Genomic DNA, 26,785 nt, shown 5'->3' on the forward strand with positions numbered 1-26,785 from the left:
AAGCCCATTGCCTAATGGGGTGTTCCTGTGCCAGGTTAATAAGACACTCCCTCAGACTGCCAGGCCAGAAAATAGATTATACAATTCTGTGTCCCTTTCCCTTACCCGTATCATCCAGTATTTCCCTGTAAAGTTATGATCTAAAGGAAAGGTCAGGCAAGTGCCGTTGACTTGAACAGGGGTTTTAACTGCACACACAAGTAGACAGAAATATTATTTAATTTCACTTATATGAGATACCTAGGATAGGAAAATTCCTAAGAAACAGAGTAGAATAGCAGTTGATGGGTTGGAGGGTAGTGGGAATTAATATTTAGTTGGTACAGTTTCTATTTAGGATGAGGAAGTAAATAGTGGTGATGTTTGCACATTGGGAATGTCTTTATTGACCCTGAATTGTACACCTAAAATGGAAAAAGTGAGCAATTTTATATTGTATATGATTTAGCAAAATAAAAAATACAATGGAGGATGAAAAGTATTTAAAGCTAATAGACTACAAGTAAATTATTACAAATTACAGTTCTTTAACTTTTTTTTTTTTTAAAGATTTATTTGTTTTATTTTATACAAGCACTGGGTACAGTCAGAAGTGCGGGAGGGTGAGAGAATTCACCAGAGCCAGAGCAGGGAGCAGAGCAGGCAGAAGGACCGAAGCACACTGCTGAGGGGAGCAGCGGGCAGCAGGCAGCAGGCAGCAGGAGAGGTCTGCGCGCCATGTGGGACCCTCCTCCGGTGGCCGGGTTGCAGCCGGGGATCGAACCGGCGCTGCAGAGGCTGCGGGCAGCTTCACAACCCAGCGCTCAACCGCTGCGCCACCGGGGAGGCCCTCTTTAACTTTTTTTTAAAGATTTATTTATTTATGCATACAAGAACTGGGGTACAGGCCAGAGGTATAGGCGGTGAGAGGATTCACCAGAGACAGAGTGGGGAACAGAACAGGCGGATTGACTGAAATACACTGCTGAGGGGAGCAGCGGGTGAGTCAGGAGAGGTCTGCTGCACCATGTGGGCTGCTTCCTGGCCGGGGATGGAACTCATGCTGCAGAACTGAGGAGAGCTTCATAGGGTTGTGTCTTAATCCCTTGCGCCACCAGGGAGTCCCCAGTTCTTTAACTCTTAAGTAATATGGTTACTCAATCGTCTACCAGAAAGTAGTGAAACTTGGCTTAATGAAGAATGAGAATAGTAATTAATAATTACTACAGTGGGCCTCCCGGTGGCGCAGCGGTTGAGCGCTGGGTTGCAAAGCTGCCCGCGCCCGAGACGCTGGTTCGATCCCCGGCTGCTCCCCGGCCACCGGAGGAGGGTCCCACATGGTGCGCAGACCTCTCCTGCCGCCCGCTGCTCCCCTCAGCAGTGTGCTTCGGTCCTTCTGCCTGCTCTGCTCCCCGCTCTGGCTCTGGTGAGTTCTCTCGCCCTCCGTGCTTCTGACTGTACCCAGTGCATGTATAAGTAAAACAAACAAACAAATAAATAAATAATAAAGCATGCCTCTACTAAAAAAAAAAAAAAAAAAAAAAAATAATTACTACAGTTATTTAACTATTAACCAAACTGGGCTTTATGCAGATAATGGCCATTTAGGCTAGACTGGAGCAAGAAAGATAAACTTAGTAAGAACACTGGCATATTCTTACCTAAAATTGTGATTCATATTACTCTTTCTGAACTTACTTCATTTGTATGATGAACTACATTATTGATCTTCCATATCTGATTCTCCACAGACTTAAAATACGCGAAAGTTGGCAGCATTCCTGAGTCCCCTTTAGTCTGGGAAGAACTCTGTCGATTAGTTTTGGTGAATGGGTTGTGGGTTAACTGGTATTATTTCTGAACCTAAGCTTTCAAGACCATGAGCATTGTCACATCAACCAAGGTGGCTGCATGTTTCAGAAAATGCAAGTTTTCTGTCAAACTGGAGCACTGAGTTGCTTCATTAGAAGCAATGGCCAGAAAGAGCCCCAAATCAGCAAGGACTTTGCAATGAGCACAAATAAGTCACTGACATTCTGGAATCACTTGTTGGTACAGTATAAGATTATCCTGACAAATACCAATATTGGTAATGGAATTGGGTGTTGCTCAAACAACCTAAAATATGTTGTTGGCATTAATGTAGTTTTATTGGCAGGCATAGAAAACTAATATTGGAAGCTGGAAACATGGCACTTCACGTTGTGCAGTGGTGAGACATTTGATAGAACTGTCACCCCAATAACCTGGCAGGAAGAAAATGTTCCTGATGAATTTTGAGCTAAAGGAAGAGGTTGCAATACAGGACAGTGTGAGTTAGGTACTATTTGATGTATTTAGCAAGGCATTATACCAGAGTAAAGAAAGCTCGGAGAGGAATGATTGTTTTGTAAAAGCTGAAAACAAGGGAGCATCAGCGCCCAGAAATTAGGTCTCATGTAGCTGGGTTTTTCAACTCTCATGTAGCTGGGTTTTTCAATTTTCATGTAGCTGGGTTTTTCAAGCAGTAGGAGAAAAATTAGAGAAAGCGTATGACAAAGGGTCATGAAAACTCAGTCTTGCAACAAGTTTATAACTGAAGTTACAGATTTTGTACTTATTTTGGAAAATTTTTCAATGGTTAATTCAGATGTGGAATCCTATTTTTTTCTCACTTGGGAAAATGCCTGAGGATGAAGATGTGGTTAAGAGGATGGCTCTCCCATTAAAGATTATAGATAGTACCTATTTTACAGGAAAGAGATATAGAGGCAGGAAATCAAAGAAATAAAACCAACCTAGGATCTACTTGGCTCAACCTCATATGGTTATATAAATCTGACTAGAAAGAGGTTAGATACATACTAAATTTTTAAGAGTTGTACTGAAGGGGCCTCCCCGGTGGCGCAGTGGTTGAGCGCTGGGTTGCGAAGCTACACGCAGCCTCTGCAGCGCCGGTTCGATCCTCGGCGCAGCCTCTGCAGCACTGGTTTGATCCCCGGCTGCTCCCCAGCCACCAGAGGAGGGTCCCATATGGTGCGCAGACCTCTCCTGCCGCCGCTGCTCCCCTCAGCAGTGTATTTCGTCAGTCTGCCTGCCCTGCACTCCCCTCTGGCTCTGGTGAATTCTCTCACTCTCGCGTGCTTCTGACTGTACCCAGTGCTTGTATAAATAAATAAAAACAAATTTTAAAAAAGAAAGTTGTACTGAAAAAGAAGCCCAAATCTTAACTATTGTGATTATTCCAAACTGAGACAATGATTTCAGTCCCCACTTACTAGGAAATAGACTCAAGCTGTGCAACAACCAAGGGTGGCATATTTCTCAACAGTTACTCAGAGGATAATAAAAGATTTTCCAGAGGGCAGAAGTGTGGCTACAGAGGATTTAAAAAGGGGAATTCTCTGATTTCCCTAGTGGCCTAGGGGATAAGTCTCAGTGCTACAACTGCCACAGACTGAGTTCAACCCCTGCTTCCAATCAGGGAGCTAACCCACATGGCAGCAGGCCTCTCCTGTTTTATCCATTGCTCCTCTCAGCAGTGTATTTCAGTAGATCTGCCTGTCCTGCTCCCTAATCTGTCTCTGGTGATCCTCTCATCTACCCACCTCTGGCCTACACCCAGTTCTTCTACACAAAAATATTTTTTTTAAAAAAAGGAGGCAATAATTATGAGAGAATAGGAAAAGAGTCAAATCATGAACATACTCTATGCCTAGGGTAAAGGACCTGGCAATCCCTCCATTCTTTTTCCCCTTTCTGAATGAGAATGTTTACTGTGGTTATGGCTCCACCTGTTCTAAAACTGCACAGTGGTTCCTTGGTCTCCACACTAATGGAAGCAGCTCCAGACCTGACATAGCACTTCTAGCATCTGGTCTTAGAGAATAAAACTTTGCCTGGATGGGACTTTGGGGCTGTGTCTTGAATAGGGATTTGCTGTGTTCCATTTGTAGAAATAATCAAAACAGTGGAATGTGAGACTTCTGGTTTGTTCATACTTTCTCCTTCTCTTCTGAGCACATAGATTTACTTTTACTACCCATCCTTCCTTGCAATAAGGCAGGGCCATGAACTACTTTTGGCTAATGGGTTGTGACACATCCAAGATGAAAACTTAATTGCTGGCACAGATCTTTTAGTACTCTCTTGCCCTGCCACAATGGGGAGGCCTGTGTTGAAATGATATAGCCACAAGACTGAATCAGCCTGAGTTACCAGTTGGAAAACAGCTGCCTTTGCAAGATTGACCACAGTCAGGGTGGACTTTGAGTGAGGGAGAAATACTTTTATTGTGTTAAGCCATGGAAATGTGAAGTTACTTGCTATTGCAGTAATCCTGTCTGTCCTAATACATATGGATATGTAAACATTTTGGATATTTCTGCTTGAGTGCAACATGAAAATGCCTGCAGGGTGCCCAAGAATATCCAAAATTACATAAAAAACTAAGGACATTATTTTCTCTGAGATTTCCCTTCCTAGTCTCTATATTGTCATTGGCAGAGGTGAAGAGAGTGCCCCAGAATTAACACCTTCCTCTTCCCCCAACACTCATTGCTTCCATTTGGGACTACCAGGGCTAATATTACACCTTTTATTCCTAGAACATCCTTCATCCCCTGGACCTTAATTCCCATATGGCTCTGTGGGTAATGTTGCTTAATTTTCTCCCCATATCATTTATCATTTGATATATATATTTTTTCTTACTCTTCACTTCCTAGAATATTTCTTCACTTCTTAGAGAGATTTCTGTTTCTATGTTCAGTGCTGTATTCCCATTGCCTACCATGGAGTAGGTATTCAATAAATATTAAATTGCTGCTCAATATAAAATGTGATCTATAGCTTTCATTATCCTCTCAAAGTGCTTCATGACCCAAAAAAGATTAAATATATATTTCTTAAAAACCCAGATAGGCAGTGTTATTTCCTAATGACTTTTCCTGCCTAAATAATGCAAACATGTTGAGAAACATCTGAAAGGGTAAAGACTCACCCTTGGTAGATGCTCATACTAAAGTCTGAGTGAAAGTGACCCATAATAAAATATTTCGTTCTGAAATGAATTTTTAAAATAGGGTATTTTAAATACAGCTAAGAAAACAAGAAACAATTGATAAAATATTCTGTCAATAATGTGCATTGCAAAAACTCCAGGATCAAATAATTTTGAAACAAAGTAAGAATATTTATTATGCATGTTTATATAGTAACATCAAAGTATACTCAATAAGTTACATAGCCACTTTCTAAAAACACTGCAAAAAAGAAAAAAACAGTAAGAATAGTATAACTAATGTTATTCAAAATTTAAAATATAGTCATCTGTCTTTTAAACAGATTTGAATTGGTGATTTCTACATGAACCAAAACATTTTAAATATCTAAAAATAGTCTTTCTCAATGCACTACATAATATATAAAGGCTCAGTTTTATTGCATATACACATTTGGTTTAGGCTTATTTGATCAGGTAACATGCAGACAATTATTAATATGAATTTAAGGTAGGCAGATGTCATTTTATACTACAAAAATTAGGTGCTACATTTCACAACTTAATCTTCAGGAAATTTCATTCAGCTGTTGTATAAAGTCACTGACTAAAATCATCACACATGCAAGCTAAGAGCTATTAAATATATTATAGTCAAATAGCTCTGGTGGCACATTTAAAATAAGAAACCAGGTATCAACTCCTTGAACTGACACCAACTACAACTCTCCATGGCTACCCAACAAGGTAGTCTTCACACCAGTTTTAAAAACATTAAATGACAAAATCTTAAATATAGCCATGTTTGGTCATGTCAAAAATATTCATAAAGTTTTATTTTAAATATGGAAAAACTAGGGGAAGCTGGGATTGGACATACCCTGTAAACCAGTTTCTAAATAAAGTTTGTGAAACCTCTTTTACTTCTTAAATTCACTTGGCCAAACACCATGGTAGTTGTGTTGATCTGTAAACATTCTCACTTATTTTGCACTGTTTCCTGGGGTCATCTGAAAACTATTGCTATTACAGGAGCTTCACAATTTAGTACCTCCATAAATGTGCTTTAGAAATACTAAAATAAAATAAAAATAAAATTAATATGTAGGCCCATGTGTATCTTAACATGCTTTCTTTATTATAAAACTATCCTTAAAAAATTCTCAGGTATCAAAATCTATTTCCAGAAGACTTGGGGAAGCATTCACAAAGTCCAGGCCATTAAAAAAAAGAAAATTTTTTTTTTTTTCAGCATTAGCACATTTTACATTGTGGAAACAATAAAAGCATCTTACTTGCCTGTTACACTTAGCCTAATGTCTAAAACTTACGTAGGTCTCTCCACTTTAAAACATGTTAAAACTGTGTCAGCATTATGTCTGACCCATAACATGTATTTAATAAATATACACTTAATGAATAAATGTGAAGTTAAGTATAAAAAATGGTAGTACTCGAGTGCTGAGGTAATGTTCTGAAGCTACAATGTATCATTCAATGAAAAAATCAATCTTAATAGACACTCAGAATAAAGCTAAAGATCTACTTGATAAATGTAGCACTGGTGAATTTCCCAGCATTCTATCAATGAAAAGAGGAACCATGCACTTTGCATCATTCTTGACATCAACCATCACTCACTATCTATTTGGTTAAGGAATAAGTGAAGGAGAATAGAAAAGAAGGCTTTTGTTTCTTTCCTCTTTTTCCTTTTCTTTCATCTGTCTGTCTAACAAGCACGTGATGGTCTAATGAGAAGTGCATGTCTCTTAATGGTCTCTTTTCTAAAAGAAAAATGAAGTTACTTGATATTTATATTTGGGGGGAGGGTATGGTAATTGTCATCACCAAGATGGCATATTTAAAGAAAAAATTTTTCAAAAAATTCACTGCTGTTACTAAAATCTTCCATGTGAATAGATTTCAGTGAAAACAGACAACAGTCTGAGTTTGCAGACTAACTTACAAAGATATATTTCTCAAATATTTCACTATTAAAATGACAAAAAATACACTATTAAAATTTCGACAGCTTTAAAATTAGAATTTGTGCAATGACATTTTAAAGTGCTACACTTTGTGTACCAATGCCATCTTTAACACTATCCCCAAGCCCATTCATCCACATAACAAAATACAGCACTAGTAACTCTAATAATGTTATTTATACTTGTATGTTACAAGTCAGAGTCTTGATTAAATATTTCCATATATATATTATCTACAGCCACTATTCTTATCTTCCTTTCCACAAGGAGAATGAATTGGGACTAGGTATTTATCCAGCCTTTGCCTATAGTATTATTGCCTGAACCAAGTAGTTATATGTTTTGATTCAATAATGTGACTTTGAAGTAGCCGTAACTTTTTTAAATTGTAAACCTAAGGGATAATATTTTCATGCCAAGTTTTGACATCTTAATATGTATTCTGGGGAGAGGGGTATCATATTTTTTGTATTACTTAATTACTTAGAAAATCAGAAATGCCAACATTTAAGTCCCATTAAAATAAAAGCCAAATCCACTTGAATTCATTAATGATGCTGTTGGAGACAAAAAGAAAGTGATCTCAAAACCATGATTAATATTTACTGACCTGTGGAGAAAATATACTTCTCTGTTAAGTATAATAGATTATAATTTTCTATTATTTACAAATATAATTTGGTAATATATATTTCAAAGGTATCCTATTAATCCATGTGGATTAACAACTTCTATTTACCAATTCTGCATGTTACAGTTATCTACAATTATATCTTAACCTTGGCTAATCACTTATAAACTATTCTCAATCCACCATAATAGGCTGCAAATAAATATGTTAGTGAAATATTTCAACATTTTTCTAGTGCTCAAAATCTCAATGCAATATGATAACCAGTATGTTATTTGCATCCCCTTCTTACTGAAGTTACAGTGATACCCTTTTATATGATTGAATCATTATGACAAGGTCATTAAAATGTATTAAATGTCATTTCATGTACTTAGTATTACAGCAATGCTTCCCACACAGTAGTATGCTTACATATACCAATGGTCAGTCCTGAGATGATTTTTTTTTTTTTCATTTTATTTATTTATTTATTTATTTATTTATTTTTTATAATAAGTGGAGTGCTGTATGGATGAACAAATTTTCTTTAATAGTTACATATTTTAATGTTTATTAGAAAAAATATAACTAGCACATAAAATACCAAATATGGTTGCTCAAAACAAGTCCAAGATAAAAAAGTAAAACTAAAAGATAGGGTTAAAAATACAAGCTAACAATGGCACAGAAGATACATATATGTAAGATCATGAAGGTGGCATGTCACTCACATTTGGAAACTGCTGTTTTAAGGAATGGATTTAGTCTACATCATTGCCTGTAATAGTAAGCCACATTATAAAGGAATTTTCTTCGATTACTGTAGATTGTTTTTTCTCCCATGACAAGTATTTTTTAATGTGTTTTTACATTTATTTTAAGAATATAAATTTGAAAGCACTGAATAAATTAAATTTACATTAAAAGGATTCACCAAAATGGTAAAAATGTTAAAGAGCATTTGAGAGACATGCTATTCCTACCGAAAAGATTACAAAGGCACATTGTATATTATGGTTATCACTGCAGCATTTAAATAAAAGTGACCTAAGTAATCATTATCAGTCATAAATAATAGTTATAATATTCTTTCATAAAAAAGCAGATATGCTTGTGCACTAAGTGCTCTTGATTCTGGAACCACTTGCACATAAGTGTCACTAACATGGACCCACTGGTCAGCTGCATCACCATCAGGTTCCTTCAAACCTAACAAAACAAGAAGTATAATTTTTAACAAGAATTATGTTATGTTCTTATTCTACATTGTAAACAACAACACATTCAGCACAAACTATTTAGCTAATGCTAGATCTTACTGCATAAGTCCCATTTCTTTTTAGGTTAAAAATCTTCCAAATGAACTCTTTCAAAGCATTAATATTGTAGGAGTAACAATCAGGATCACTTTACTTTTAATATCAAGTGAAATATTAGATAGTCTTGTAAATATACCTTTTCTCGGGGAAAAGAATCATTTTCACTAAAGGGGAGAAGAACAGTGTGACAAAGTTACTAATTCACTGCTCTTTAAGCAGAATCAAGAGATTTTTATTTCAAACTCTATTTTAACTCAACAGATTTTTAATTCTGTTGAGGACCTGGATGTCATTGGAAACTTCTGACATTGTTAAAGAAAAGGTTACTCCATTGCAATCCACAGTGACTTATCACCTTGGAATACTGTGTGTGACTTCACACCACCCAGATGGTTACTTACAGTCTTATGATATTAAGGATTCTCCAAGATCACCTAAGTACTCTTTTTTTTTTTTTTAAAGATGTATTTATTTATACAAGAACCCGGGTATAGGCCAGATGCGAGGGAGGGTGAGAGGATTCACCAGAGACAGTGTGGGGAACAGAACAGGCAGATTGATGAAATACACTGCTGAGGGGAGCAGCGGTTGAGACAGGAGAGGTCTGCCGCACCATGTGGGATTCTCATCGGCTAGACTGGATCGAACCTGCGCTATAGAGGCTGTGGACAGCTTCACAGTGCGGCGCTCAACCGACTGCGCCACCAGGGAGGCCCCTAAGTACTCTTAAAGATGATTCTCACTTAACATTAGCAAAGTGAATCCACTTAACATATCCATGAAATAATATACCTCTTCCAGAAAAAGAATAAATTCATTTGTTAAAAACAAAGTTAAGTTAGGATGGCATACCAGGTACACTTTTCTTTCCTGTGATATGTTCCAGTAATTTCCTGGAGGGTGTTCTCACTTTCACATAAGCAGTATAGTGACCTCCTCTCATGGAGCCACTATGTTCCACTATGCCATAGAGACCATAGAGAACTTTATCTCCCACGCTCACATTCTTTTAGACAAAAGAGAAAACCAAATTAGTAATATTTACTGAAATAGGAGAATGAAGTCAGATGTATGTCCTGCTTTAAAGAGAGAAATGTATATTAAAACTACACTGAGATGCTTATCCACACATATTAGACCAGCAGAATTTTTTTTGCAAAACTGACAATATTCACTGTTGGTTGGGATATGGGGAAAAGAGTATTCACACTTCACTGATATTTCATATTATCTGGCTATGTATTTCTCTTGGATTCACCAATCGTATTTCTAAGAATCTGTCTCACAGATACATATCCAAAACGTAAAAAGACATGCACCAGACTATCAATCAGTATTATTGTAATACCAAAAAACTGGAATAGACTCAAATGTCCATGAACTGGGGACTTGTTGAATAAACTATGATGTATCCATGCAACAAAGTATCATGTTGTTTGAATAATGGAGTGCAAACTATTTCTAAAAACTAGTTATAGAATAATCTCCAGATTATAATGTTAAGAATAAGGTAGAAAAAAGGATACATATTGTAAACTAATTATTTACAAAGGGAGATGCATAGACACCTATTTGCTTATAATTTAATAAACTATAATACCTCAAATGGTTACCTATAAGGGAAGGGTAGAAACAGGTGGAAAGGACATGAAGAAAAGCTACAGTTCTTCGAATTTACCTTGTTTTACTTACATTTTGTAAGTAAAATGTACAAAACATTTTACTTAGGAAATGTGTAATTTATGTAATTAATAAACAAAAAGTGAAAATAAAATGTTAAACAAATGAATATCCGGTTGGTGGCATAATTATTCAAAGAGGAACCAATAAAGTCATGTTGAAAGAACCCAGCAGCCAAATGGAAGTGGCTTTCAGTATGAAATGGGTCAAACAGTAGCCCCATTAGACTAAAATATCAGACCATGAATAAAAAGGTGTAATAAATTGAAGCATCTAATAATGCTTAAATCCATGATTGCATAATGATAAATTAAGTAATCACAGTATGAGGACACTAGTGAACTAATTCATTGCTTTGAAAACTGGTTTATAAAGGGGGGGACAGAAAAGAAGTGAACATTTATCCTGCCTTTTTTATAGGAACATATAACTAAATGGATGAAAAGAATTTACCTATATATAGTATTCTAGCTAGCTAAAATGAAGAATGAATTAGAATATGGCCTTTATGTAATTCTTAATGAGCTTATGGATTGCATATTATATGGTTGCTAATACCATAAAAAGATAACTGGCATTATGTGCCAACCTATGAATGAATGTAAGTCTTCTTATGAAACAGCCTTACCCAAAAAGGAATATCAAACCTGAATCTGTTCAAGCCTTCTAAATCCAACTACCTAGTTGCAGGAAAATAAAGGACAGAGAACAATAATCAAAATCTAAACTGTGGGCAGCTACCAGAAAGATGCCCCAATTACTTCAACAAATAAATTGCAAGTGGAGGGAGAAAAGGGGAGATGGGAGCAGGGAAGCTGTAGTAAAAGAAACTAAAAGATATTATCCAATCATAATGTGTAGCCCTTATTTGGATACTAATCCATTTAAAATTTTTATTTATGAGACAATTTGTATATATACTAGATGATAAGAATTATTGTTAGTTATGTTTTAAAAAGAGGGAAGTTCTAGTATCTACTCATCTTTGAGATGTAAATATTTATTTTTCATTTATACACATTTCTCCAGTAACAGCAAAAATGTAATTAGAGCCAACCTGTTCTCTTAGAGAGCAGTCGTTATTGTTTTTCTTTTCTTTTCCTAAATTCTAGTTAGCAGTGTGCTCAGAACATCATATGAATTCTCAATAAATCTTAAATCAAGAAAATAAAGTATAAAATAAAAAGGGTGATGTGATCATCTTTTTGAGACAGATCGTGAAATATTTAAGAATTAAATGATAGCTTATAAATCTGTTTCAAACTAATGCAAGAGGAAGAAGAGAATAAGGGTGTGGCCTGGGCAGGACTGGCAATGTATCTATAGGTACGAGGGCTAGGTGATGGGTGCTAGGGCTTCATTGTACTGTTACCCCATTAACTGTTCAATTCTCTCAAAGACAAAATCATCAATTCACCTACATAGCTCTTACATATTGGTAATTATACACCAGCCTGCTCTTTATACCTAATAAAGTATTAGTAATTTTGGTAAGCACACTATTCTCAGTACTGCACATGATGCACTAGTATATTGATTTACAAAAGATTAAAGAACTCTACAAATGCTAAAACTACTGTCAATGAAGCACATCAGTCGCAAGAAACAGGAGAGGCCCAAATTCTGCCTGCTTCTGCCAGCAGCCATGTGCTTCCAGTAGCATTTACAGGCAGCTTTGACCTTCATGACCACCATGCCTCATGCTTTACCCACCTCTACAACTTTCCCTTATTCTGTCTCCCAAGTGACCAAGTGTGTGGAATGTGTCTCTCATGTTAGTGATTTAATTTCACTAACTATACAATTCCCTTTCAGAGGAAAAGCTTATTTTAGAAAAGAAAACCATGGTCTAATAAACAATACATAGAATATTTTAAGCATATTATTTGTAAACTAATTAAATATTTTAATAACCTACCTTACAAGTAGCAGAACAGAAGGGTGCTAAATCAAGCAAAAGTGGAAAATCTACATGTCTGTTAACTTTGCGAAGACTCAAGCCAGCCTAAAAAAAAAAAAAAAAAAAAATTAAAGTAACAAATTTACATCTAAATCATTGTGTTTATTAAAGTAAAAAAAGGAATCCTGAAAGTTTTTTTCATAGTTATAAAAATGTGACTAATGAATAATAAAAAAAATTGATAATCAAGTGTTTCATTTGGTTTCATGAATTGTTATTATAAAAGAGTATTCATTTAAACATGCATTTTTACACAAATATGAGAATAATTACTTTTACTGTGGCCTTTCAACACTTAGGGAAAAATAAATTCAATGTGATGAAAGTTAAGGTACTGACATATACACTATTATGAAAATATATTCAACTAGAGTCAGGAGCCTGGTGTTTTATGTCTGACTAATAACTGGTTAACAGCTAACTTGACTCTAGGCAGCCCCATCGAGGTCAAGGCAGAAAATAAGTATAAATGAATAGAATAGGTCCTTTTCAGTTCTAAAATTCAGTGATATTTATTCATTAAAAAAGAAGAAAAATCCTCAAAACATAACTATCAAAATAGTAAATTGTATATAAATTGAAATGATCCTTCATGATCTTTTACCCATTCGAATAGGTTAAAAAAGTAATTTCATTGTTTTGCTGAAAAGGATGGATTTTTTTCCATACTTTTTGCATTTTTTACTTCTTTTATGAATTGTCAATTTATGTTCTAGACCCACTCTATTGTTGGGAGTCTTGGTATTCTTCTTGTTGATCTTTAAGAGTTCTTTACATATTTACAATATTAATCATTCACCATTTTATAACAAAGATCTGTGTTCTGTTTGAGACTTGCCTTTCAGTGTTGTGAATATTTCTGATATACAGCTTTAAGGTTATTACAATGAAACAGGCTTTCAGGGGCACTAAAAATCTAGAAGCATAGATATTGCTTAGAGACTGCTCTCCACCATTCCCAATCCCTAGGAATGAGAATACAGCTTTGCTGACATTACATTTCATCTTGAGAACAAGAGAGAAATGAGATACCGGTGAAAAATTCCCCTTACAGGCATAAATTCTTTATGTAAGTTGTTCCTAGATAGGGATGCAAGGACCAATATAAAATAACTGTGGCACATCAAGAAGTTAGCTTCTCAGATCTGTTTCAGTCACTGCAAACATATACCTTCCGTCAGATATACTGATGTTATTAATAAGACATGGTGCACCTGCTCCTGCTATTCACAGTCATTTCATGTTCACTGCGTTTCAATAACCCTGACTACAGAAAAATCAAAAACTTAATCTAAACTTTCTGTGAAGTGGGATGGAGAAAAATCTCTTCCTCCCATCTGTGGATAACATGAAATATGATTAATGTATGATCAAAGCTCTCCATCTTTTACCTTGAGATTTCTATCTATCATAAGTTTTATACTTACAAAGACTTCCACAGAGAGGTTAGGTTAATGTTTATTGGAATTTTTTGCTAGTACTGGGATATTTTGTTTCATACATATTTTAAAAGTTTATCTAAAGGGACCTCCCTGGTGGCGCATGGGGTTAAGTCTCAGCATTAGGAAGGTATCAGCAGCCACTGCAGCATGAGTTCAATTCCCGGCCAGGAAGCTAAACCAAATGGTGCTAAACCAAACGACACCTTTCCTGTCTCTCCCACTGTTCCCCTCAGCTGTGTACTTTCGTCCTTCTGCCTGTTCTGCTCCCTGCTCTGTCTCTGGTGAATTCTCTTACCCTCCCGCGTCTCTGGCCTGTACCCCAGCTCTTGTACACATAAATAAATCTTTAAAAAAACAAAGTTTATCTGAAAATAGCCTATCATAGAGGAAAGTTCTAAATTTTCATTTCTTCAAATAGAATAATCAGTGCCTTTCCCAAATGATTTGAGATGATTCTTTACCATAACAATAGTTTTAAACTTTACTTATTTTTTTATTTATTGACAATCCTCTTCTTGATTTTACTTACTGACAATTCAGACCATACTGTTTTAGTTATTATAGTTTTATTTTAAAACTTATATCAGAATTCATTCCTTCTAGCATTTTCAAAAATGTTTTATCAGATGCAAAAAAAAAAAAAAATTCCACTGAGACAAGACATTGGATTAAAGCTACAAATAAGTGGAGAAAAACCTAACACATTAAAAAAAAAATTGTGACTCTCCCACTAAGGAGGGGGGGAGGAGCTATTTATAGTCCTTTGTGCATTTAGTTGTAGCCCACAATGTCCAGCCTGCACACTCCTCAGTAGGGTCATGAGAGCTCAGAAAGCTTATATGTGCTTTGCTACTTCCCTCTTCTAAGTGTTCTTAATAAATCATATATTTCATTAACACACATACACATATTTTGGTTTCTACCATCTAAATCTTCAATACACTGAATTAAAGAATTTTAATTACAAAAGTTTTTGTAACCTATGGCCAAAAAAGCAGAAAATTCCGTATCACAGTCTTTAAATTCAATAAGTTACTCTCTAATTGGTGACATTATAAGACAGGTTTCCACAAAACAATTGATGGAAATGACCAAACTGCTACTAAAGGGATTTTTACCTGATGGAATCTTTTTAGATGGAGAATTAGGATAGCTGGAACAGCAGAAATGAGCAACTGCTTCCTCGCATTAGTATAAACCCCTTCTGCTTTTCTTTCTGCATAAAATACATTTATTTATAAAATTCCATTTTACACATTTTCCACAATATAATACAATAAACATTAACATAGAAGCGTCAGACCACATCTTAGAAAATTATAAAAAGGTTAAGTAGACTTTTGGCTACTGGGTACCTCTATTCCATTCCAAAAACTCCACTAAAATGAAAGGGATTTATTTTTTTAAGGCACATACTTATAAATTTAAAGAATAGGAGGAGGTGACACTTGCAACAAAATTTTGGAAGTAGAAAGCAGATGAACCACTACTGACTTATGTCAATGTTCTCCAGCCAAAGACCACCATAAACATACCTGTAGCTGAGAAAAATGGTCATTAGTCATTACAGTGAAAGGAGATCAAACACCAATGGGACCAAGAAGCATTACAATAAGAGATTGTTAGGACTTGTAACTGAATTTGAACATGGCCAACTGCATATATAATTTGGATGAATATAAGTCGATCTTTCTCCTTTCTTCCATCTAGACATTTCTTTAATTACTAGTGCATTAAGTATGTCTTTATTCTGATACTTTGGTATCTGGAGCCTTGTTGGTGCTGTGGGGATGGGCTCTCCCAAAGCTAAAACTTCCTAGAGATACTAAACAACTCAAATGCATCTTTCAACAAACCTAAAGCCAATACCCTAACCACCACCTTCATACGCTTATATCCTGGTAATATTATACTCTTAGAGTTTATATATTCTAGGCCCCTATGCCACCATTCTACCTCCTTATTTATACTGCGGCCAGACACCAGGCAACTAGAGACACTCCTTGACCCCCAGAACCCACTTTAATTATTTTAAAAAAAAAATCAACCCTAACTCTTCTCACTCTGCCTTGTTCTTTCATTTCTGCAGCAGCCACAATAAAGACTCTTGCCCCAAGTTTCCCCCTTGATCCCTCTGTCTCCTGACCACCCTTGGTGCCTCCCCTTGTAGGCCTGCTTGACATGGGTTAGCATGCTCCCTCTTCTTGGGAATTCTTAAGTCCAAATTTATCTTTTCAGTGGCAGTCTGGTCCTGATCTGTTGGCTTCACAGTCCTGAGTAATAATAAAGGCTACACTTTGAAACAACAAGTCATTAAAAATAGAACATTCTCTCCATTTATTCAAGGTTAGAGTACACTGAGATTTCCTTGACCAGTCCCTTTATTCTACTTTGGTCAACTAGACATAGTTATTATATTTCTAGCTTTATAACATACAATTTAAAATCAGCTAACATATCTTATGCTATGATTTTATAGTGGATTGACAGAATTTGTGGAGCACATTAATCTCATTAATCTTGCCAGTGATACAATTTTAAGTTTTAGAAAATTCTCCTAGAAAGATTTCAGAGTGCCCCCTGAAATAAAATTATGTGGATTTATATTTTCAAGGCAGAGATGGATATGTCCTGTTCTTCAATTCATTTCAACAAAAATCTATTGAAAATTTACTCTGCTCAGTATCTTCAGCACTGAGGTACAATATGAATAAGACAACCCCTGCCTCCAAACAGCTCAAGTATGGAGACAGAGTTCTCTGATTCCTCTGTAACCTACTAGTCAGTCTATCTGATAATTCATCAATACAAATAAATGTAAGCTAAATATTTACCTGCAGAACTGGTTTCCTTTTGGTACTTCTGTTTCTTTTCAGTACAATTCTCACAGAGAAGCTTGTTATTCCCCATCAGTAATTCCATAGATGTAAACTGGTAGAGACAGGACTGAATTGAGCATTCTTTAGATGTAGTTACATAGCTCTGAGAAAGGGTCTGAAAAGCATTTTGGGGGCTGTGAGACACCATATGCTTCTCCTCTGAAAAACAGAAATTATTTGGAACACTTAATGGCTGGTTTTCTCTGTCAAAATTTCTATCTCCCATTTCAGCATTGCTCAAATGAAGTTCAGAAATAGCTTCAGCCACTCCCTCATCACCACTGTCATTCTTCTTGATGTGCAGTTGACTTGCTGATGGATGGGGGAGGTGTCCGTTGGTGTGTACACAGCATCCATTACTGCATCGCAGTAACACAGAGTTATTAGAAGCACTTTCAGATTCTGAAGCCTCGCTGTCGGCATCGGCGCTACTTTCCGAGTGACTGGCTTCTTTCTCGCTGCCATCAGTAGGGCTTTCAGTCAGAGTTGTTTCAGCACTCCTGATGCTCACAAACACTGAAGAATCCCCATTCATTTCAGGGTCTTCATTTTTCCGGTATATGACAACAGTTTTATCTTCTCCAGATGACAATTTTTTTATACTTTTTCTGCCATGAATTAGTTGATTCTGTAAGTTGACAGTGTTTTCAGAGAAAAGAATCTTGTGACCTTACTAAAAATAAATGCCAATAAGCCTTAATTAAACATGATATCAATATTATTACTAGTACCTCTGACATCTACTTCCTAAACTGTAAAAATCTACAGTCAATAGAAGATATGCTAACAAATAGTTCTAGTTTAAAAGTAAACCTTTACACAAGAAACAACAATGGTGGCTACCTATCTGCAGAGAAGGGAATGGGACTCTGGAATAGGGCAGTGAGGGAGGCTTTTCAACTGTTAATACACACCAAATCATGCAAAAAATATTTTTTTAATGAAGGAAAAATTCAGATATTTCTTCAAATTTACATGGGATAAACAATAATCAGGTGATGTCCCCAGTGAAATAATGGGTCTAGACAGTGGTCATCGATGACTGGCCATAACACAGAAAGAAAGACATCAAACGTTACGTTCACCTCCTAAACAGAAGTATACGCACCACTTAAAATTTTCTGACCAAAAATTAAATTACTAAACTTGAACCTAATTAGGCCTCTAGATCTAACTGCCTTAGAATAGAAATAAAGGAGAACAAAGGATGCAATAACATTAATATTAGTGCCATGTTCATGGTAACATGGTTATGTTTTTAAAAAGACTATTCTATAAAAACACAAGTGTTGACAAAACTGACCCAAAATCTTTGTAGAGGGTTGCCTTTTCAGACAAAAAGTATCCTGTCCTTACAATTTTGAAACCAGAGCTATGGAAGAAGACATATGTACAAGGCTGGGTTTTGAGAATACAATTGAAATAACAGATTTCCTAGTTTAGAATTGTCCTATAAGTAATTTCAGAGTCATATGACAAAATATAATGTAATTATTGAAAAGCCATGTTCACAAAGTACATACAATGTCATAGGAAACACCAAAGATAACATGTAACCCAAAAAACCCAAATACATTCAAATATGGTAGGCCCAGTGGAAAATAATTAAAAATAATTTAAAAACAGAGTATTTAGTTTTTTAGATAAACTGAAGTAAATGACATATTTAGGATTTATTTCAAAGTAATCTGGGATGGAAATGAAGAGAATGTGGGATAGATACAGATAAAACATGATTAGCCATTAATTGATTATTATAAAGTATAGAAAGAGGTATATGGGAATTTATTACTATTTTCTCTATTTTTGTATATATTGTTCTCTATTTTTGAATTTTTAAAGTTTATAAAAATAGATATCTCATAAATGTACATAGTCTTACCTTATTTTTAGATGAAAAATGCTTCTGGATGGCTCTAGGTTGATGAGTATTTTCTATAGCAACAGTGCCATTGTACTGACCATTATCTGTCTCCTGTGAACTTCTATATTTACTCATCTTTCCCAGAAGTACAGGCTTTGAGACCTATATAGATGCACGTACATAACACAAAACTTCAGCAAATAAATTCTGGATATTATCTACTTTTTACAATTTTGAATTTATTTGAAATATAAATTCCTTAACATTAGCTCACAAAATATAAAGCATAAGGATTTAAATTCCTTAAGAATAAAAACTATACTTTATGCATATATATACAAATCCCAGTATCAAGTACACTGTAGAAGTTCTATTTAATATGTAAAAAATGATGCGTAAATATTTGAATAAATGTTGGAATGCATAAATGATAAATTCCCCTCACAAAAGACTCATTAAGCTTTTTCTCCTTACCCTTTCTTCTATTATAGGAAGTGAAATATCAATGAAAGGATCTTTCACCATAGAGATCTTAAAAAGAAAACATATTGAGAACTTCAGTTAGAATTGTAATATAGACAACGTAGTTTTGTAAAGTCTTAAAAAAAAAATCAAACTTCCCAGGAAACTTAAAATTTTAAGTTTAGAAATGTTCCTAGAACAAATAGTGACTTAACAGGTATAGCAGCACATAACATAAATAAAATATAAAATGTTAAAAAAGCCAGAGAGCTTTTTCGAAGTTTTTTAAGTTTCTTAGGATAATTGTCTTAAAAGATACTCTCTACCTAATAAGAAAGAAATCAACTTCATATTGACACATTCTGTGCTTTTATATGATAGGCTGGAAGGAGATATATAAAACATAATCCTAATTTTATATACTACAGAAGAAAGATACTCCATAATCTGGGACAAGAAAACGAATATAAAGACTTTTATCATTAAAAACTGACAAAAGTTTAGACATTCTCTAAGCATTACACTTTCAGAAACATTCTTCACCAACCAATTGAAAACCTGTAAAAATTTATACATGCTTAAAATTGTTAAAATACAGATGTGATACTTAAAATTACCACTAAATTCAAAGATGGGTCAAGCCTACTTAAAAAAGAAACCTTCAACAAAGCACAGAAGTGTAAACCTAAAACCAAATGTGATATACCATCCTAAATTATATCACTACATTAAATTATATCTATTGAATTACAGTTTAATGTACTTTAATATACTGACTTTCTTATATATAATGACTAATTATATATAATGACTAATATATAATGACTTTCTAATATATAATGACTTTCTTCATAGAAATTTTTTCATTTCAAACAAGAAGTTAACACATTCTATGATATTAAAATAGGTTTAAAGGTATTTCATTAGTTTGTCCAGGGAAAAATAAAACAACACATTTACTTAAAAAATTATAAATTATGTTTAATTACGAGGAGTAAAGGGTATATTTTAAAGACTTTCAAAAACTAATATGCAGTCATCCATCACAAACAAAAATAAAAGACTGTTGACAATTACATGTGAGAGAACACAGTAAAAATGATGTGATTATAATATATTCCACATTGAATTCCAAAATACCTACATTTGCACATTCTTCACACATGACAGTGCTAGTTAATTCACCAATAAAGATCCGATCTATGAAGTTCATTTTCACACCTTCTCTTCCATATGCTGTAAAAATATACTTTTTAAATGCAAAAAATATGTCAATCATCACCTATCAATATCTCATGCTATTTTCTATTGATTCAAAAATATCTGAATAAGGCATAGGTCCAGTACCAAATTTAATGTTATATTTTACTCTATGATATTATGATGTCTTTTTCCTTCACAATTCTGTGGAGAAACTGTAACTATTAGTGACAATAACCACCAAGAAATAAAATATTTTTTTTTATTTTATTTTTATATTCCCTATACAATTGCAACCCCCTTATTTTTAAACTTAAAAGCTAAAAGAGGGGCTTCCCAGGTGGCACAGGGGTTTAAGTCTCAGTGCTATCAAGATATCCTCTGTCTCTGTGAATCCTCTCATACCTTATAACCTCTGGCCTACACTCCAGTTCTTGTATGCATAAATAAATAAAATAAAATCTTTTTTTAAAAAAGGGCAAAATAGGTAGAGCAATTACCACTTTTCATATCACCCTCAACTCCTCCACTAAACCCTTTAAAACCTCTGTGCCTAACCTAGAAGTTGATGAAGGAATTTGGGACTACAGATGGCAGAACTCTAACAATGGAAACAAAAAGTGTAGTGACAGACAAGCAAACATAATATAAAAAAGTAATGTGAGTAATGACTCAGTTTTTTAAAAGATCAAAATTTTTCTGTTCAGGAAATATTTATAGATCAAAGGAAATTATTAATTGCTTTGAAACAATCTGAGGATGGGAGAAAATAAATGGAACATCATCAACTGAAGTAGTTTTAAGTTGGGTGATGGCTACAAGGGTACATGAGGCTTCATCTTAACTATTCTCTCTTACCTTAAGTTTGAAATTTTCCATAGTGAATCATAAGGGGAAAATACATTAACAAAGCTATTCACTACTCATGCAAACTTCTCTTTTATCTTTTTTGGGCCACTTGTTTCAAATTACATACAAAATATTTAAAGCAGTATTTGGAGCACTGGATGACAATGAGACATTATCTAGCTATATTAGCAAACATTATGAAAACGTTAGAAATATGCTAAATTAAGACATTTCATTAAGAAAAATTCTACAAAGAACTGAAAACAGAAAAGAGTACAAAACTGGAAAGGGGTAAAGAAAAAGTGGGCTGTTATTCTAAACATGCACTAGATGGCACTATCTCAAAACAAAAGAACAACATACTTGCGAATGTGCATTTTTTAAAAAATTTCGAATCCTTAACTGTAATAAAGTTTTCGAATAGAAAAATCACAATGTATGATTATTTATAAGTTATACATGTCATATGTACATATAAAATCACAAAAATGTTAGAAAAGAGACAATAAAACATATTTTAAATGTCTTGTGAGATTGTACGATAAATTCATACAATCACTAGCTAGTATCTCAAGGAAAAATGTACATTTAGGATAAGAAAAACTGCTAATAACTGGATATAAAGCTATACTTCAATACTGAAAGATCAGCTTTGACTGGATAGTCATGGCTTTTGCCTCATATTGCAGCTGATAAAAAGTCAACACTGAGAATAAAGTATTTATATATATTTGATTTATTTGTACTCTCATCAATAAATGGTTTCTTTGCAGGAATCTTTGGAATACTTGAGCATTTTGAGTGGTTAAAATGAGATAATATTCATTAATCCACAAAACCAAGCACAAGTCAACTGCAAAATGATATAATATGAACATGAACTTCCCAGGGAGGTTATTACTATCAACCACCTTTCAAGTCTCTCTTAGGACATCTCACATGAGGGCATCTGTGTCAATCTTGATAATAGTTTTAGTTTAAAAAATTTGTATGGTTACATTCTAACTGTTTCCTTCTATGCCTTGCTAAGCAATTTTGCAGTGACTAAATACATATCCTCCTTTTAAGGTCACTACTTTAAAGAATTACAAGTTCACATGTTGAGTTCTTTCCCCCCTGAAAAGAAAACTTTTATATTTCCTTCTAGAAGAAAGTTTTAACAGTGTCAACATACCTTTGACCTTTTTTTTAGTTTCATCATCAGCAGTTTTAGTAGTTGGGTTGTTAAATGCTTTTAGAATGCTGGCTTGTATTCTCTATAAAACAAAGTTAATAGGAATTTATTAAGAGTCTATACTATAATGTATTCTTTCAAAGCAATTATTTTATATTCTTCTGAATAGAATCATGTTTAGTAATAGTTAACTCAAGCCCCACTCTCTTAATAAAATGACTTTCAAACAGGAAGGTCCACTGAATTTTAATTCCAGAGTGTGATTGGGAAATAAAAATGACTGAATTTTTTTTTAATTAAACATGTTCTTTCTTCTAGTTCTAAAATCCCATGTATGAACAATTATCTAATTCTCCCAAATAAGAGTCAGAGTTCCTATGTTTAGGTTCTCTTGGGTTTAAAATATTTTTATCTATCTAAAAAAAGCGAGCAGCCTAGTCTCATTTTTCCTATAGACTTTGAGTGAGTTCTCTCTCCCCCATCTTTCCCTGAAATGATATATTCATTAATGAGGACAAAAAGAAACAACAGACTATATGAAATCTTAATAGCTATTAAGAAAAGTTATTAAGCTGGTCACTCTGACCTCTATGTAGATTATTCATACACATATATTGTCTAAAATATAAATTACTGTCCACAGCAAGAAGAATCCTCCAAATCTTTATCATTTTATTTGAATTTACCTGTCAATAATGATCATGTATTAAAGTCTTTAAGCAGTTTTTAATTAATGATGAGCTTGATGCTTCCACATATCTTGCATGTTTTAACAACCTCACAGCAAACTTGCAGAATAAAACTATATATTCCAAAAATAAAGTATTTTTTAACAAATGATCATCTTTTATACTAATTATGCCCCTAATTAGGAGATGAATTTAATCTTCTCTAGTTCCCATTATAATGGTAGAGTAAGGGAAAAGCTTGTCAACAATTATCCTTCAAATGATATATTTTGAAGTAAAATCTTCATCACAGGTTTTCATATGCAAAGTCAGAGTTTGACCTGGACTTCCTCTTATGAAAATGACACATAATTCTGTTGTTAAAACATTATCATGTCAAAATGATGTAAAAAATATATAAAATAAAATTTAAAAAAAATTATCATGTCAAAAGAAATTTAACCCAAACTGCAGACTCCCCAGAGAATAACAACACTACATATCAGAGTCCAAAGTATTTCCAATCTACAGACTTAAATATCTGAATCTACTTAAAAGAATAAAAACAAATGTGTTAAGCAGCTGATTCACAAATTTAGAAAAAGAATATCAAAGATGAACAAAGTAGAATGAAAGAATTAATGAAGATAAAACTAGAAACTCAAGAGACTAAATGAATTATAAGCTGATTCTTTGAGCAGTGGAATAAGCTCATCAACTTATAATCAAGATAAGAGAAAAGCATTAACATTACAATGAAGAAAAAGGGAAACCACTACCAAAATTAAAGATATTTTAAGTAATCATATTCAACTCTCACATAATTACATTTGAAAATTTAGAAAAAAAAAACAATTTTCCGGGAAGTTAACCTCAGTAGAGGAAAAAAATCTTCCAGAGGTGTGTGTGTGTGTGCATACATTGCTAAATAGCACTCCTTACAAAGAGCCCTAGGTACCTAATAATTTCATAGATGAATGCCACTAAACCTATGTTTTAGGGCATAAAGTGAAACTTACAAATTATTTTCATACTGATAACCAAATGCTGACAGAGAGTGCATATAGCACACACCAGTACCACTTATGAAGAAGTTCCAAATAAAATATCAGAAACAAAGTACAGTAGAACATTAAAATAATAGCACAATATGACCAAGATGGTTTTATTCCAGTGAATCAGGAATACTAGGAAATCTAAGAGGACATCATATTAATAGTCATAAGAAGAAAAAATTGTAAGATCAAATCTCCTGGCATCCCTTATTCACTAATGTTATCTGTCATCATAGCAGCATTTTAATGATTTCATTTTACAGAAAAATAAATCTGAGTTATAAAAATTATAAAGGAGATAAAATTATCACAGATGATATGATTTTTCCTGGAAAACCCAAAAGAACCAACTGAAATGTATAACCACTACAAATAATAAGATAATTTAAATAGTGGCGTATACAATGAAGTTAATAGTTTTTATACATATTGACAAAAACCAATTTAAAAATATGAAAGAAAATACCCCACTTGTAATAGCAACTAAAAAAGAAAATATCTAGGAGTGAATTTAAGAAATATATAAGAAATTGCTCATTTAGATGAGGAAAACATTACTGAAAGACACAAAAGAAAACATGATCAAAAGGAAAGACATATCATGTTCTTGGATGGGTATTAAATCATACACAAATATGTACACATGAGTATATAGGTATATGTATGTGTGTACATATATGTATGTGTACATGTGCATGTAATGTATATACATGCATACGTGTATAACTGTATTTTTGTATGAACACACACATAGACACACACAACCAAATGACAGCCTAAACCAACAACATGGTTTACAGACAAAGCAGAGCCAACACCCAACAGAGGCAAAGGAATTCCAAGAAGCACAGTTAGAAGGAATTCCAGAGAGATGGCCTGTGCCTCAGACTTGGGAGCAAGCAATCCAGATTGGAGCAATGAGACTTATGAGATAAACATACTGTCAACACCAAATCCCCTTTGCCATCATACCATGGTTTAAGTCTGAGAACAGAAAATATGGCAAATGAGCTATTGTTCTTATTCCCCCCGCCTTGCCCTGCTATCTTGATCTGCAAAGGATACACATTGCCTCTCAGTTTTTCTGCTTTGACCTATTTCTGAGAGCTCTGAGGCAGGCCATGATGAATTCAGAAGCAAAAATACCTTTTGGGACCAGACAGCTAGTACCTGATCTCTCCTGAGGCTCTGCAAGATGCTTTGGTAAGTCTAGCGCAGGACATTAATCACCTGCCCACTGACTTTACAGAAAGAACTCCTGTAAACTCTGGGAACTCCAGATACTCTCTCACCTCATCTTCTTGGAGACTTAATCCATAAAGTTTGTGCTTGCTATCCAGCAAAACTAAACAATAAATTGTTTAGACATATATAGGTAGCTCTCAAAACTATAGAAAAAGCAGTGGGATTATTTATTTCTGCATAAGTCAAAATAATGGTTACCTCTGATGAGGAAGAAGTGTTTGGGGAAAAAAAAGGAAAAGCTAGTTTCTAAGGTACTGATAACATCCTACTTACATACTTTTTTTTTTTTTACTCTAAGGGTGGTAGAGAGAATGATTGCTATTTCATAAATGACTCTTCTTTATATCATGCTTTCATTTTTTTGTATATTTGTATACATTCTCCTGTATGTATATTTCATAATAAGTTTTAACACCCTCCCCCAACAATTGTTAAACTGAGATTCAAACTGGTCTATGATCAGCATATTAAATTTCCTAAGTACTTAGTATAAGGGTAAATAAAAGTCTCTGTAGCTACTGAAGATAAAAACTTCTAACTCCACTTGGAGACATATAAATGTATTTATACCCTGAATATTGAATATTTTATTAATTCAAACATGACTTTCATTATGATTTAATGAGTCTTTATTAAATTCTGAAATGTAAGACTTGACATCACATTCCTACTCTTAAGAGTAAAAATATGAAATTATTTAAATTATTAATTTTTCAACTATTAGACTTACTTTTTTATTTATGCATCTAGCCATGCATTTATATTTGCCAAACTGTTAATATTCTCTAAAGTGTTAATAGGTATAGGCAATTCACCAAGTTGAATAAAATAAATGAGTGTAGGTCCATCTATAACATCTGTTGTTACAGGTTATGCTTTGAACTATTTTAAGTTTTTAAAAAAAGATACAGACTTTGGTCAGGAAGCTGCTAACAACTGTAGCATATTCATCAATTAGCAGTTTCAAGGATTTCAAATCTATATCTTAAACGTCTTTCAAAATTAAGAAAGCACGAAACATGTAAGTTAGCTGGGATAGTCTACCTTTAAAATAATTCTATTTAATGATGTATTAGATCTCTTTGGGAAGATAATAAAAATTAATTTAGTGACAGCTCAAATTAGAAGGAAATGAGCACAGCAGCACATATTTGTAAGTTGAAAAGATTGCCTATAAAAGTTCTTATGACTTTATTTATTTTGTACATAAAAATGTACAATTTTTGCACAAATGATCCCTTTAGCACTCTATTCAGTAAAAGCATGTTATATTCCTTAGCTAAGACCCATTAATAAAAAGATTTTAATGAAGCATTATTAAAAGAGGTCAGTAGTTTTTAATCATTATTAGAAGATTCTGGTGGCAGACATAATGTTGTAGCCTTTCTTCAATCAAAAAACACACGGCAGTGACAAACTACAACAAC

The 26,785-nt window shown here is 34.0% G+C and overlaps 1 protein-coding gene across 6 annotated transcripts in view; it reads right to left on the reverse strand.

The window, feature by feature from the left end:
* Positions 1-5,299: 5,299 nt before the first annotated feature.
* USP45 (ubiquitin specific peptidase 45) overlaps positions 5,300-26,785 on the reverse strand; it is a 57,742-nt gene continuing 36,256 nt past the window's right edge. For 2 of the 6 annotated variants that reach the window (XM_037520144.2, XM_037520147.2), the window contains 9 exons: positions 22,391-22,472; positions 20,312-20,403; positions 19,180-19,236; positions 18,724-18,867; positions 16,797-17,469; positions 15,081-15,178; positions 12,479-12,565; positions 9,733-9,886; positions 5,300-8,770 (listed from right to left, as the gene is read on the reverse strand). In XM_037520144.2, the coding sequence (XP_037376041.1) occupies positions 8,640-8,770; positions 9,733-9,886; positions 12,479-12,565; positions 15,081-15,178; positions 16,797-17,469; positions 18,724-18,867; positions 19,180-19,236; positions 20,312-20,403; positions 22,391-22,472 (1,518 nt within the window). In that variant the 3' untranslated portion in view covers positions 5,300-8,639. The other 4 variants (XM_054699047.1, XM_037520148.2, XM_054699048.1 and 1 more) reach the window with 4 other exon arrangements.

The sequence above is a fragment of the Talpa occidentalis genome, unplaced genomic scaffold (genome assembly GCF_014898055.3).
Source record: "Talpa occidentalis isolate TD23 unplaced genomic scaffold, MPIMG_talOcc4v2.1 talOcc4.2, whole genome shotgun sequence".
NCBI lineage: Eukaryota > Metazoa > Chordata > Mammalia > Eulipotyphla > Talpidae > Talpa > Talpa occidentalis.